A 15,139-nucleotide genomic window follows, 5' to 3' on the forward strand; every position below is an offset into this window, starting at 1 on the left:
AGAGTTTGGCTGGCAGGAACAGAAAAGGAACTTTTTCATCTACAAATGTAAGCCTCAAAGGAGGGATGTGGAAGAGTTAACAGCTGAGGGTCAAAGAGTCTTCCTTTCAGTGCTTCTATTTTTTTCTTCTTACTTTCTTTCCTCCCTCTTCCTCCTTTTCTTTGCAGATTTCTGTTCATACTGCTGGGACCTTCTGGGAGAGCAAAGTCCTACAATGAAATTGGCCGTGCTATTGCAACCCTCATGGTGGATGATGTGAGTGGTAACAGGCAGTCCATGTTCCTTAGTGCTAATGGCTCCTGCACACCACTGAGTTATCTAACATGCACATTTGAACACATACTAAAGACTGTGAGATTCAGGGATTAGCCATTGTCCTTTAGGAGCAACAATCCAGTGGGAAAGACAGATTCATAATAAAATTAACTATGTGCTGACTTTCCAGGGAGTCGACATGAGCATAACAGATAAAAAGCTAAGGAGGAAGGGACCTCCCTGAGCTCATGAGGCAAGCATTCCAGACAAAGGAACAGGGAGTAAGGCTCAGGAAGCTGGATGGAAGTAGTTCAATACAGGCTCAGTGTGAGAGTTTCTAGGACAGGGGGTGCCACTAGAGAGCTGAGACTACACAGAGCCTGTGAGCAGAGCCAAGCTCATATTCTGTCCCAGAGTGATGGGGAGCCTAAAGTAGTTTAAACCTAAATAGATATAACCTGATTATATTTGTAAGCCAGAAAGCATACTCTGAATACAGTATGAAACCTGACTCTCCAAGGGTAAAGGACTAATAAGTAATGAATGGGCCAAGAACTGGTGGCTCATTCCTATAATTCTAGCTACTCTAGCTACTCAGGAGGCTACGATCTAAGGATCACAGTTCAAAGCCAGCCCAGGCAGAACAGTCTATGAGACTTTTTTTGTAGACACAACATGTAGCCTTTTTACTAAGGTTTAAGAAAGAAAATTATTAGGAATGGTGGAGTATGCTTGTAATCCCAACAGTCAACACTTGAAAAGCAGAGGAAGAAAGATCTTGAGTTTTGAGACCACTTAGGATTCTTGAAACAAGTTCCAGGACATGATGGATTACCTGGAGAGAACTCGCCCAGACGAGTTGCATTTATGTAGCATATAGCATGTTCTGCATCTGCTCTTGAATAATATTCTACAAAACAAAATCCACATGCTGTTTTTTTCACTTTATCCAGACCCATAATGGTCTTCTTTATATCACCACTTTTGCTGAAGAGCTCATAAATTTGCTCAGTATGTAAAAGGAAAGATGTCCAATATATAATGTACAGCTTTTCTTCAGTAGTTTTTCTTATTCTTCATCATCCCCCTTCTATGCTCACTCCCTTTCCAAGTCACAAGGGGATTCTCCCTATTCTGAATCCTCACAAGTTGCCTGACATTCCATTGATCCTTTCTGTTGTGTATTTTGATCATTTCTGTTTACATGCCATTAATCACGATTGAGTTCTTTAGAGTACAGAATTTTCCCAGTGAGTCCTATGAGCCTCTTACCTTCAATTAACCACCAGAAAACTGGACGTGGTGCTGTGGCTCACAGTAGTAGAGACCTGCCTTGAGTGAAAAAGCTTAGGGACAACACTCAAGCCCTGAGTTCAAGCCCCATCACTGACCAAATAAAAGGACTTGAAATCTATGATCTTGGATTGGGCTCTTACAGAAGTCTTCTAATGTGCTTGTTATGTGGCAGCCTACAATCAAAAAGATTCAGTAACTCAATCAAAGTTCTACAGAAAGAATATGGGGACCTGGTCTTCAGTCTTGGGTGTTAGCTATTTTCCAGTGAGCCCTGTTTTCCCTGCAGTGCTAAGTTCTCATGACCCAAACTGAGAGTGAGTGGGCATCAGAACCAGTAGCTACAAGTGACTCCTTTGAAACAGCTGTTGTGAGTCTGGGAGGTGGATAAGAAGGGAATGTCAGGAAAAAAGCAGACCCTCCCCCCCCTCTTTGTTTCTCGTCAGCTATTCAGCGGTGTGGCCTATAAAGCCCGCAATCGGGAAGACCTGATCGCAGGAATTGATGAATTTCTGGATGAGGTCATTGTCCTTCCCCCTGGAGAATGGGACCCAAATATCAGAATTGAGCCACCCAAGAAAGTGCCCTCTGCCGACAAGAGGTGTGTATAAGGGTGGAGAGGTGGGGATGAGGAGAAGGGGAGATAAAGGGAACTTCCTTGGTATCATTTTATTTCTCTGTAAAATATCAGAAGCAAATATGGCTAAATGTAAACAACTTTAAAATCTGGGTGTTCTGTGTGTGGCGGGGGAGAGGGGTTGTTGGATCATCTTTTTATGTCCCTCTGTGTATTTCATAATTTTTGCTGGAGAGGTAAGAAGTGTTGCCGCGACAGTCCTGGAGGAGCTGGACCTTTCCCAGCTTTGGGGGTCCCTCTCCCCCATTCTTCTTGTCTTCCAGGAAGTCGGTATTCTCTCTGGCTGAGCTAGGCCAGATGAATGGCTCTGTGGGCGGAGGCGCTGGGGCTGGAGGTGGAGGCGGCAGCGGTGCAGCTGGCGGCAGCGGCGCAGGCGGAGCGGGCGGCAGCGGGGATGAGTCAGAGATGCCGTCTATGCACGAAATCGGGGAGGAGCTCATCTGGACAGGAAGGTGCCCACCATGCGCTCTCCTTCAGACTTCTCTCCTTCCCATCACCCTGTGTAGTACCCTCTCTGGCCTTAGGTCCACACACTGCAGTCTTTCCCTCTCTGTGCGCTCTCTGGATCCTGCAAAGGGTTGACTCAGGAGAGGGGAACAGGAGGCTCCACAGAGGAGTGAAAGAACACAGACTTTTCTCTAAACACCCTTTACTACCTGTGTTAGTTTCATGGGGCTGTGGAAATAAAGTATACGACCTAGGTGGTACAAAATAGCAGAAAGTTATTCTCACAGTCCTGATGTTGGAGGCTCCAAAAGAAGATGTCCCCATGTGAGACTAGACAGAATCCTCCCTTGCCTCCTCCAACTTCCTAGTGTATGTAGAGACAGCCCCAGCTTGCAGCTGTTTCCAGCTGTGTCATCATACAGCCCATGTAGCACTGTTCCCTTTTTGTAAAGACACCAGCAGTACTGGATTGCAGGCTACCATAATAACTTCTGCAAAAACTCTTTCCAGGTAAAGTCACGTTCACAGGTACTGGAGGTTTGGGCTTTTGTGAATATCTTTGTGAGACACAAAATTAAGTTCATAACACTGCCTTTTAAAATTTAAATATGGGGGTAACAATATTTGACAAGAAATGTACTCACTACCTTACGTATGTAACTTTAACCCCTCTGTACATCACCTTGACAATAAAATTAAATTTTAAAAAAATAAGTAAAAAATAAAGTAAAATTTAAACATCACCTATTCAAATTTTTTTAAAGAACAGGGAAAAGTCTTCTTGCCTAGCTTCTTTGCTAGCTCTTAGAATCACTCAGATCAATCTAGATATGAAAAACAATATAGCTATTAACATCTATTAACAGCTAGGTGCCAAATTATGATTTTGAGTTTGAAGTCACAATTTATATGTCCTTGACTCTATACCAATAGCTCTCCATTGAAAACATTTTTGCTTCTCTTTCATTCCCCTGCCCCTTACTCTCTATTTCCTGATTCCCAATTTGCTGTGGCCAAAGATTTTCATTTGCCACAACTGAACTGGAGATGCTGCTGCCATCTAGTGGGCACTGCAAAGCATGGACAATGCGCAAGATGCAGGATTAGCCACTCCAAATATCAATAGTACTGAGGTGCAGAACTCCTGCTACACTAAGTATCAAGTTAGGGGCTATAAGGAGTAGAATCTCTAGTAAGCATTGACCCTCCCAAACTGAAAACTCCAAAGACAATTGGGAAAGCAAGGAAATCAGTTGTGAGGTTTAGCATCTGTCCTCCCCACCTTAATAAATGTGTGTTGTAATCTGGAATGTCTCTATGTCCTATAGTTGGACACACCTGTATTTATTAAACACAGGAGCCCTGTAGATGGCCAGGGACATTAAGAGGTCTACCATCTGTGGACCCTGTGATGTTATACTCTAAAACTTCCCTCTCCCAAACTGGCTATGTCCATCATCCCCAGGGTAGATGGCCCTGACTATAAACTTTTAGTCTAACAAGGTTTATCTCTGGTCCTAAGTGTTCTGGTTGAAAGATCTTCATCTCCATCCCTCCCTAATGAAGTTCCCTTCCTTATGCCAGAATCCAAAGGCTCCCATATACTCCTGTCCCTGCTAGTGTTTATGGGAAGAAAGCAGCTCTTGGGCCTGTCTCAGCAGGTTCTTTGGCGGACTGTGTCTGGATGTCAAGAGGAAGCTTCCCTGGTTCCCAAGTGACTTCTATGATGGTTTCCACCTCCAGTCCATCTCTGCCATCCTATTCATCTACCTCGGCTGTATCACCAATGCGATCACCTTTGGTGGGCTTCTTGGGGATGCCACCGACAATTATCAGGTATGCGTGAGCTGGGGATGTGAGTGCAAGCGTCAAGAAAACCATCTGCCATCTTGTGGCAATAGGGAGCTTTAACTCATAATCCTAATACCAACTGTATCCAGGTTCAACTCATCATTTTATCTAATCCTTCCTCAAAAGGAGGGAGGGTGGCATTTAAGAATTATATAAATGATCAGACTTTTAAAGGGAATGCTAATCGTGACCCTAGGAATTTGGAGGACTGCAAGTTTGAGATACTCTTGCTAGTATAGGGTATACCAGCCCAGTCTGGGATAATGAGAACCTATCTCAAATGAATAAATAACAAGGTGAATGATTTTGCTATGTTCATGAAAATTAAATTCCATTCTAAATCATGTATCATTTTCAAAAAAGAACTTAACATCTAGACATTTCAAGAGGTTGGGGGTTGTAGCAGTAAGGGATCTGAATTGGTTTCAATGTTAATGGAAACCATAGGGAGATTGTGACTCAGAAAAATTAAAGTACTCCATTGTACAATTAGAAAATGTTTCTCGGGGAGACAATTTACTACACATAGCAAAATCATTAATCTATTGTAACTTTACCATTTGGGGGGAAGTAAATTAGTACCTTTGATTGGAAACCTAGCAAAAATAAAAGAAGAAAACACGCAAAAAAACATTTAAGAAGAATCATCTACTTTGTTATTTGGTACTTTCCCCACTGAAACTTGATTGAACTTAATTAGCACAGTCAGTTGACTTGCTAGTTGCGGTCTTTTCCTACACTTAAAAAAATAAAAATAACGTTTATTTCTTAGCTTGGATTTAAAACATTTATATGAAAGTTATTAAGACATTGCCATGACAGCCCTACCCATCTTCTAGACAATGGAGACATTTGGGGTAGAACCATTAGAAAGTTCAGGGCACCAAAGAAAAGGTCCATGTTCCTGGGCTGGGAAGGTAGCTCAGTGCTTGCCTTGCATGCATGAGCCCCCAGGTTCCATTCCTCAACACCACATAAACAGAAAAAGCTGGAAGTGGTGCTGTGGCTCAAGTGGTAGAGTGCTAGCCTTGAGCTGAAGAGCTGAGGGACAGTGCCCAGGCCCAGAGTTCAAGCCCCATGACAAAAAAAGAAAAGAATCCATGTTCCTAGATAAGTTGAGAAGAACGCCTGTTGCCAGCGCATATCTCTTCCAAGCTCAGGTGCATGTTCAGCTGCCTCCCACCATATCCACATGGCTGCTGCCTCTTGGTGCCTCCCAATTCAAATAGGCAATATTGCATATATAATCTTTTCTCCTAACATTTATCCCTGGGCCTTTTCTAACATAACAAGTGACACTTCCCTTCCCTTAGCTGTTTATGCCAAAAATTAGGCATTATCCTTAACTCCTAAATCCCAGCTTTTACTGACCCTAATGGCATGGCCTTATTTGCTTATAAAGCCAGTATTCTCTTTCTCAGCATTCCTGTTCTCCTCACACATTCTACAGTTCACTTTCCATCACCCTGACCATCTTAAGTTCTTCAAAGACTTGCTGTCTTTCTCATCTTGACCCTGTTCTTCTGACCATCCTGGCTCATGTTTTATCTTCCATAGATGTACGTCTAGAGTCACCTTCCTAATCACCTCTTCTCTTTTTCTGTGTGCTCCTGAGCCACTAAGAGCCCACCCCGGCTTATCACAGTCTTTGACAGTGGCTCTCAACCAGGGGCAATTTTGACCTGAGAGACATCTGGCAATATCCAGAGATACTTTTTTAGTTTTTCTAACTGGGAAGAAGATGGCTCTTGGTATGTAGTGGACATAGATGTTGCTAAACATCCTACACTTCACAAGACAGACCCCATCATAAAGAATAATCTAGGCTGAGGAAGTGGCGCTGTAGCTCAAGTGGTAGAGCGCTCGCCTTGAGCTGAAGAGCTGAAGGACAGCGCCCAGGCCCAGAGTTCAAGCCCCACAACCGACCAAAAAAAAAAAAAAAAGAAAGAATAATCTAGGCTGAAACGGTGCTGAGGTTGAAAAGGTTTGCTGATAAAAATTGACTACTGGTTTGTATATTCTGCTAGAGGAAAAAAGTGTATTCACAGTTCAATCTCCAATATCTGACACAATGTTTGAAACATAGAAGATACTTGGTAGTTGTTGAGTGGGTGAACAGTCTAAGCTCTAAGCACCAAATACATATTTGAATAAATAAACAATTCTATGGATAAATGGCCTGTCCTACAGGAATAGGATGAACACAGGAACAAGTATGTTTTACAGGTTAAAAGGAAAGGGCTCAGTGGTAGAGTGCTTGCCTTGCATGCATGAGGCCCTGGGTTCGATTCCTCAGCACCACATAAACAGAAAAAGCTGGAAGTGGTGCTATGGCTCAAATAGTAGAGTGCTAGCTTGAGTTGAAGAGCTGAGGGACAGTGCCCAGGCCCAGAGTTCAAGCTCCACGACTGACAAAAAAAAAAAAGAAGAAGTCAAAGGGGATCATCATCCAAATTAAATTGTGATGGAAAGTTGGGGGATAGGATATGGGGAGCAGAGTCTGAGTGGTAAGGGCCCAGAAGAAAGAACAAATATATCTGGGCTCATGGAGAAGTAGCTACATTGCAATCTGTGTGAAGAAACTCTCTTCTATTGCCTCCACTAAGCCTCACACTTCCTGTGTCCCCAGGGAGTGATGGAGAGCTTCCTGGGCACTGCCATGGCTGGCTCCTTGTTCTGCCTCTTCTCGGGACAGCCTCTCATCATTCTCAGCAGCACGGGACCCATTCTCATCTTCGAGAAACTCCTCTTTGACTTCAGCAAGTAGGTGCCCCAATAGGGCCCTCTGTGTCTGCATTTAGGCAAGGCCAGAATATAGAAATAGGTTCAAGAGGAGGCAGGGATGAGGCAGTACCAAAGTCATCTTTAACCATGGGACGAGCTATCAGGGAATGTTCCTTCTGACTCTTGCCAGCTGCCTGCCTTTAAGTCATCTCAATGTATGAGGAAAAAGTCAGGCGAGGTAAGAGGAGGAAATCCAATTAGGACTTGAAAGGAAGTGTAGAATATGAAAAGTCTCGGACAAGATGTCAGAAAGCTGCACCCAGACCCAAGCGGCCCCATCACACTAGACTCAACTGTCTTGTCTACAGCGCCATCTCTGAATCAGAAATTTCCTCTTTTTTTTTTTTATTCATTCTAGGTGTCTATTACCAACTACATGAACACTGAAGTGTCTTAGCACCTTCTTGTCACCTCTGTGAGATCCTTTCCCAAATTTCCCAAAAATCAGAAATGGTCCTTGCCCCAGTGTTCTTAGGTCCCTTGGATTGGCATCTGTTCTAGAGGAGAGGATTGAGTTCCTTAGGGTAGGTTTGGAGAGCCATGCACAGGCAGAGCCCTGGCATGGAGGCTCCTCACTTCCTTCTGTCTTTCAGAGGCAATGGATTGGACTACATGGAATTCCGACTCTGGATTGGCCTACACTCAGCCATCCAGTGCCTTATCCTGGTAGCCACAGATGCCAGCTTTATCATCAAGTATATTACTCGCTTCACAGAGGAGGGATTCTCTACCCTCATCAGCTTCATCTTCATCTATGATGCTATCAAGAAAATGATTGGTGCCTTTAGGTACTACCCTATCAACATGGACTTCAAGCCTGATTCTATTACCACCTACAAGTGCGAGTGTGTTGCCCCAGACACAGGTGAGTGGTTGCTCCAGTCATGCCCTGGGCTCCCACCTACTTACCCACTCTCCCCTACCACCATAGCTCTCTATCAAATGCAGGAGAGTGAGCCTTCTTAGGAGGGACTCTTCCTCCAGGTACTCACTGTTCCAAGGGAGAAAATGCAAGGACCTGACCCTAGTTTTGGGGGGAGGGGAATTCAAAAGGTCAGTAGCCCTAATAAGCATCACCATATCAGTACCGAGGTATAGTCAGGAGAGTACAAGGCCACAAGGAAGGAGGAAGGCATGATTTGTCTCAGTGTGGAGTGAGGCAAATCACTGTGAAGGCCACATTGTCAGAAGTGCGGTCCAAGTCAGAGGTAAACCTGATGGTACACAGGCCCATCAGAGCATGGCCACTCCCCCCACCCCCCAACACATTGCTGCCAATGTGGTTGCATGCCTTTTAAGGTGAGACCACACCAGAGGTACTAGAGATTGAACTCAGGGTCTTGAGCTTGTTAGGCAGTTGCTCTACCACATGAGTAATGCTTCCAGCTCTCTTACGGGTTGGACATGTGTGTGTGTGTGTGTGTGTGTGTGTGTGTGTTCAAAATAGGGTCTCACTTAGCCAGGGCTGCCTGGGTTGCAGTCTTCTTATTTGTACTTCCCTATATTTCTGGGGATAACAGGCACATGCCACTGTAGCTGGGATTGCAAGTGAATGCTGCTGTCCAACTATGTGTACATTAAGCCTTCTAAAGATTTCTAGTGTACTCTCAAGTTTGAGAACCTCAGTTCCATTAAAATGTTAATTGGTAGTATTGAGCCATTATGAGCTGCTAACCCCAGTAAGATTAGATCTTGTTTCTTTACGGAGAATACAACTGGAACCAAGACAGGTTAGTTTTGATTAGGAGACCATGGAAAGAAAAGTTCTAGAAACTTAGGAAACTAGGGTGGGAGGAAGGAAGCAACTGTGGTTTCTTCTAGCCTATGAGGCACTTTCTTTTTTTTAAGTCTGAATAGTTTTACTTCTTTTTTTATATGTTTTTTATTGTAAAAATACTGTACAGAGGGGTTGAGGTACTCACTTTCTAATTGTTTCCTTCTCGTACCTGTAAAACCCAGTCTCACCCAGTTCTACTACAGCATACGATCTTTGTCACTCTTCCTCATAAAAGCTTATAAGGACGAACTCTCATTTTCTCTAATTTTGTGTACATTGTAACTGATTTGTATCCTGTTTATGAATGCTGCAAACACTGATTTGGCTGCTTTCAACCCCACGTGAGTACTACTTTGTGAATGTTAGACTTTTACAGTATTATACTTGAGACCTTTCTAAACCTTCCATGTTGTATTTTTTCCACTGTCATCTCATGACCTTCAAATTAAATGTCTATTTTTATTAAATAGTCTTTATTTTTTTATTAAATTCTTGATACAAAAAATCGATGGGAACTAAAGACACAGCACAGAGGTGGAGAGCACGTGCAAGGCCCTGGGTTCAATCTTCAACATTCCTCCCTCATTAAAAAAAGTTTGATAAACCTAAACCAGAAGTCATCGAGAGCACTAGTAAGGAGTTCTGAAGCATTTGAGTAGGTAGTTACAGGTCAGCCTCCTGGCCTAGGCTTCTCCCTCTTTCTGATGTCTAACTTGGTATCAAGTTCTCTTGGTCAGTGATGTGAGGAAATGAAGGAGATATCATTGATTTCTAATAATGGAGCAAATCTAACAAACTTCTGGTTTTATAGCACTCATTGGAATATTTTGTTCTGTGTCCAGACTGAGTTTATTAGCCCCTCACCTATCCCAACTACCCCAGAAGAGAACAATTTAGACAGGCCCTATGGACAGCTAGCTAGAGACTGGGAAGGCCTCAATATTAATCTCCTCTCTGAGTTTCTTACTTAATATGGAGAGCCAACAGGAACAGACGAGGCTTATACTACATTTCAGTCTCAGAGGTGGCAAAACTGCTAGTGGACCTCCCTATCTTCTCAAACCTGTTGCAGAACTGCTTAGAGGAAGAAGGGAGGAGAGCTCAGCTGTCCCTAGTCCCCCAAAGCCTACTTTTGTGATGAGAAGCCACATCCCCTAGGGGGCTCAGCCTCATGATGTTGAACCCTCCCCACCAGAGGAAGCAGGGGAGACCAGACTGAGGAGTAATGGAAGAGGCCATGTGGAAATAAGAGGAGGCAGATTATGGTTCTTCCAGCTTTTCCCACAGAGCTGAAGGAAACTTTAAATGTCCATTTACAGTTAAACACTGAGGCCAAGGCAGGAAAGTGAACCTTATTCTCTTTCAGGTCTGAGATCAAGGAAGTTTTTTCCTTGTCTTACAAAATAGGGGTAGGTGAAAAAAAACATCAAAGCAAATAAATTCTCAGAAGTCTAGCTGACCTTAAAAAAGCATATATGAAGTGGGGAAAGGGAAAGAAAGCTTACTAGGTAGAGCTTGGACCTTTACAGGCTCTGGGCTAGCCAGCCTGGGCTGCCATCATAGCTCCAAGTATAAGCTATGGAACCCTGGACAATGGGGAAGTTAACCTAAATGGACCATGATTACCCCATCTGTAAAAGAGAGTACCTTGTGGGTAAATGCATCTTTATAAGTGTTTGGCATGATGAATGGCATGGCATGTATTCTCTAAGAATGTTTAAGTCTAGCAGTACAGACATGGGCTTAGTGGCCAGTAGGGATTCATGGGGCATATTATTCACCAACTGTCTCCGCACTGGATTCTTTATTGCACTTTTTAAAACTAGTTGTTTACCATCAGGCCAAGGCTATCCTAATTGTCCCAGCTATTCTGTCTGAGCTGTAGGCAGGCTTGTTCCCACCATCCTTTCCTCACCAGGGCAAAGTGGAGGTGAAGAGGGATGAGGCACGATGAATTGCCCTCACAATGGAAGCCAGTCCTTGGCACTAAGGCACTGGAGGGGGAAGGGGAAGAGTGAGGATTCTTGGGGATCCTGGGTCTTCCTACCCAGAAGTCAATGACCCTTTCCCATACTTGTGTGCTCATCTACAGTGAATACAACCGTGTTCAATGCCTCAGCCCCACTGGCACCAAACACCAGTGCGTCTCTGGTAAGTTGTTTCCTTTTAGATCTGACATTTGTCCATTTCTTCTTGTAGGGGAAGTGGTAAAAAATTTTTTGGGAAACTGAAACCAACGATGGCATCCCAGAATCTCAGAGGTCAACTTTGGGGCACCTGCACACCTTTGTGAATGCATATTTTTGTTTTAAGCATTTTAAAGCATGCCTCCTTCTATTAAGTCCATGTACATATATTACAAATGAAGGTGATGACTGGTAAACACACACACACACACAAACACACGTGTGTAAGCATGTAAGCAAAGCTTCACTTCCAGCTTTTAGTTGTGTAGTAGCCCAAGTTCCCACCCAGCAATGCCATCCTTAGTCCCTAAAACCTTATTCTTGTTCCTCTCCCCCTCCCCCCACCCGTAATGAACAGAACCTGTCCTTTGTACTCCTTTAGTCCCTAGCCACCCTAGGTCTGGTTTATCTTTCCCAATAATGATATGTGGTGGCCTTCAGAGGCTCCTATCTGTGTCTCAGCCTAAGTGGGTCTAATGATGGCATGCTGAAATCCAAGAGAAGGTTAGCACTTGATAGGTCTTGGGGGAAATGTGTAGGCATTTGGTGTTTCTGATGGCTCTACCTACACACATCTCAGTTGGCATTCTACAAAGACTTGAAGGAAGCACAGCATCAGGTAGTTCCCATTCCTCAACATCTATTACATGCAAGATGCTGTGTGTACTGAAGGTTAAAAAAAAATCTGAGGTGTAGGGGCTGGGAAGGTGGCTCAGTGGTAAAGCGCTTGCCTTGCATGCATGAGGCCCTGGGTTCGATTCCCCAGCACCACATAAACAAAAAGAAAAAAGCCGGAAGTGGTGCTGTGGCTCAAGTGGTAGAGCGCTAGCCTTGAGCTGAAGAGCTGAGGGACAGCGCCCAGGCCCAGAGTTCAGGCCCCACGACTAGACCCCCCCCCCAAAATCTGAGGTATAGCTCAGAGCCCTTGGTTTTTTCACTTAACACTGTAACTTATTAATGAATGAATGAATGAAACAATATGTCCTCTGTTCTCAAGTTTATTTGTTTATTTGTTTATTTAGTGGTGGGGCTTGAACTCAGTGCCTAGGCACTGTCTCTTAACTCTTTTGTTCAAGGCTAGCATTCTACCACTTTGAGCTTCAGCTCCACTTCTAGTTTTTCTGGTGGTTAGTTGGAGATAAGAGTCTCATACCCTTTCCTGCCCAGGTTGGCTTTGAACCTCAGATCCCAGCCTCCTGAGTAGCCAGGATTAAAGGCATGAGCCACCAGCACCCAGTGCTCAAGTTTACTTTTGATATGTTTGTGGAGATGAACCTGAAAAGTTGTGAGATAGCACAAACACAGAACATGCCATACTTTAAATATAGGCCATACACATATTTCCAGCCTTGGAGGTAGGGAAGAAGACTGATGGAAGAGGTCAGGGAGAGACTTGTGGAGAAGGTGGAATTCACTCTGATGTTGAAGATGAGAAAGTTGATCTGTAGAGAAAAGCATATTCCAGGCCAATAGATATCATAGACAAAGAGAGAAGAAAAGCACAAAGTTTATGGAGAGAACTGTGGGTGGACTAGTATGGATAAGATGGAGTAACACTGGGAGACTGAACAAGAAATCATAAGAAACAAATTGGGAAACAGATATAGAGCCAGGCCTAAAGGACAGTGAAGGAATGATAAATTCAGGGAACATTCCACTTTTAAAACCTATTGTTCGTTTGACATTTATTTAGGTGGCACTGGTTCTTGAACTTAGGGCCTCATGCTTACTAGGTAGGTACTCTACCACTTGAGTTATGCCTCCAATCCCTCCTGGCTATAGTTATTTTTAGTGGAGTCTCAAGCTTCTTCCCAGGTTGGCCTCAAATTAAGATTCTCCCAGCTATGCCAACCTAGTAGTTGGAACAGTGGTTGTGTGCCACTAGACTTAGCTTATTTTTTTTGCATTTTTAGGAGTATTTATTTTATTGTGGGACACTTAGCTTATTGATGGAGATAAGGATCTAACTTTTTGCCTAGGATTGACCTTAACCTTTGATCCTCCAATTTCTGTTTCCCAGGTAGCTGGGATTACAGATATGAGCTACCATACCTGGCCTGTAGAGAGCGTTTTATTTATTTTTATTTTGGTGGTATTGTGTTTTTATTTTGGCAGTACTGAGGTTTGAACTTAGGACCTCATGCTTGCTAGGCAAACCACTACTGCTAAGCCATATCTCCAGTTGTTTTCTGTATACAGTGGCTTCCTGGCTCCAGGAAGGAGGTATCAGTAGGACCCATGATAGACTGACTAGGATATGAGCCAAGCCTATGGAGAAAAGAGCATTGTTCTTTCCTCCTTTCTCTCAAACCCCTACATCCTAGAACACATTGAAGAAACCTGCATTAGCTCCTTATCTTTCCGGGGGCTGCCTGCCTGTGCTTCCTTGGCCAGTCTGTCCCCAGGCACACTACTCTGTTGCTGAGGGTTCCATTGTAGATCGGAGGGCTTGTGATTGTGAGTGTGGGTAGTTGTATGAGCCATCTAGACCAATGCCAGGGGTGGGGAGTTAGGATACACATCTAACCCATCAGGAAGTTGCTGACCCTTTCTCTCCTGTGCTTGGTCTTCAAGTACAACCCCCTTAACCTCACAGCTCTGGACTGGTCCCTGCTGAGCAAGAAGGAGTGTCTGAGCTATGGTGGCCGCCTGCTGGGAAACTCATGCCAATTCATCCCAGATCTGGCACTAATGTCCTTCATCCTTTTCTTCGGGACATATTCCATGACCTTAACACTGAAGAAATTTAAATTCAGCCGTTATTTTCCTACCAAGGTAAGCACACCCTGCAGTTAAGAGGGATCTATATTCAGGTACTGTTAGGAAGGTCCCTGTCTCATGACAGGATGGATATCCACTTGGCACTAAAGTTTTTACACGTTAAGAATGCAAATTTTGGATTTACAGAGAACAGGATTCCCTTTTCAAGTACCCTTGACAACACACTATTTTCGGACTTTAATCTTTAGCCTTTTGTGAAGAAATGATTCATTGTATTTTAAAGTTTTTATCATTGCCCTGATGATTGATGAATTTGAAAACATCTGTATTTATTGGCCATTAGACCATTGATTTTCATCTTGGAAAGTGTTTCAACTTGTTGCACATTATCTATTGCATTCTTTTTTGTTCTGAGTTGCAAGTTTATATATATTATAGATAGAAACACTTTGTAATCATATGGATTGCAAATATCTTTTCTCATTCTGTGGCTAGCCTTTTGGCTATCTTAATGGCATATGTTGAAATTCTTAGTTTTACCCAGATACAGTGAAGTTTTCTACAAGGAAAATATTGGACAAAGAAATCTTCCTGTGTTATCTTCTTAAAGCTTCATTGTTCTTCTTTTCACATTTGATCTACAGTCTATCAGAACTGATTTTGATGTATAACGTGAGATAATGTTTCTTTGTGTTTTTATATAAATAGCCAGTTGTTCCAGTCAGTACTTTTTAATATATAAAGACCATTGTTCATTTCTCTACCATTATGCAAGGCTTTCTTTGCCATATATCCAATGTTACTATATAACAATCAGTTTATGGGTTTTTAAAATTCTATTTAACTTTTTAAATATAACAGTATCAAAGTCTTTAGTTCTACAATCTATAATGTCTTTTTTATCTTATAGGCTAAAATCTCCATTTTTGTGTTTTAACAATTTTTTTTTTTGTCGGTCGTGGGGCTTGAACTCTGGGCCTGGGTGCTGTCCCTCAGCTCTTCAGCTCAAGGCGAGTGCTCTACCACTTGAGCTACAGCGCCACTTCCGGTTTTCTGGTGGTTTATTGGAGATAGGAGTCTCATGGTCTCTTCTGCCCGGGCTGGCTTTGAACAGCGATCCTCAGATCTCAGCCTTCTGAGTAGCTAGGATTACAGGCGTGAGCCACCAGCGCCTGGCATGTGTTTTAA

The 15,139-nt window shown here is 43.3% G+C and overlaps 1 protein-coding gene across 1 annotated transcript in view; it reads left to right on the top strand.

Annotated features, from left to right (window-relative positions):
- Window positions 1-15,139, top strand: part of Slc4a5 (solute carrier family 4 (sodium bicarbonate cotransporter), member 5) — a 73,900-nt gene that overhangs the window by 42,744 nt on the left and 16,017 nt on the right. The window contains exons 9-16 of the mRNA XM_013034642.1: window positions 168-255; window positions 1,995-2,149; window positions 2,449-2,637; window positions 4,294-4,468; window positions 7,113-7,246; window positions 7,861-8,132; window positions 11,137-11,195; window positions 13,805-14,005. Of these exons, the coding sequence (XP_012890096.1) occupies window positions 168-255; window positions 1,995-2,149; window positions 2,449-2,637; window positions 4,294-4,468; window positions 7,113-7,246; window positions 7,861-8,132; window positions 11,137-11,195; window positions 13,805-14,005 (1,273 nt within the window). The remainder of the gene's footprint in view (window positions 1-167; window positions 256-1,994; window positions 2,150-2,448; window positions 2,638-4,293; window positions 4,469-7,112; window positions 7,247-7,860; window positions 8,133-11,136; window positions 11,196-13,804; window positions 14,006-15,139) is intronic.

This window comes from Dipodomys ordii, unplaced genomic scaffold, assembly GCF_000151885.1.
Source record: "Dipodomys ordii isolate 6190 unplaced genomic scaffold, Dord_2.0 Scaffold192, whole genome shotgun sequence".
Taxonomy (NCBI): domain Eukaryota; kingdom Metazoa; phylum Chordata; class Mammalia; order Rodentia; family Heteromyidae; genus Dipodomys; species Dipodomys ordii.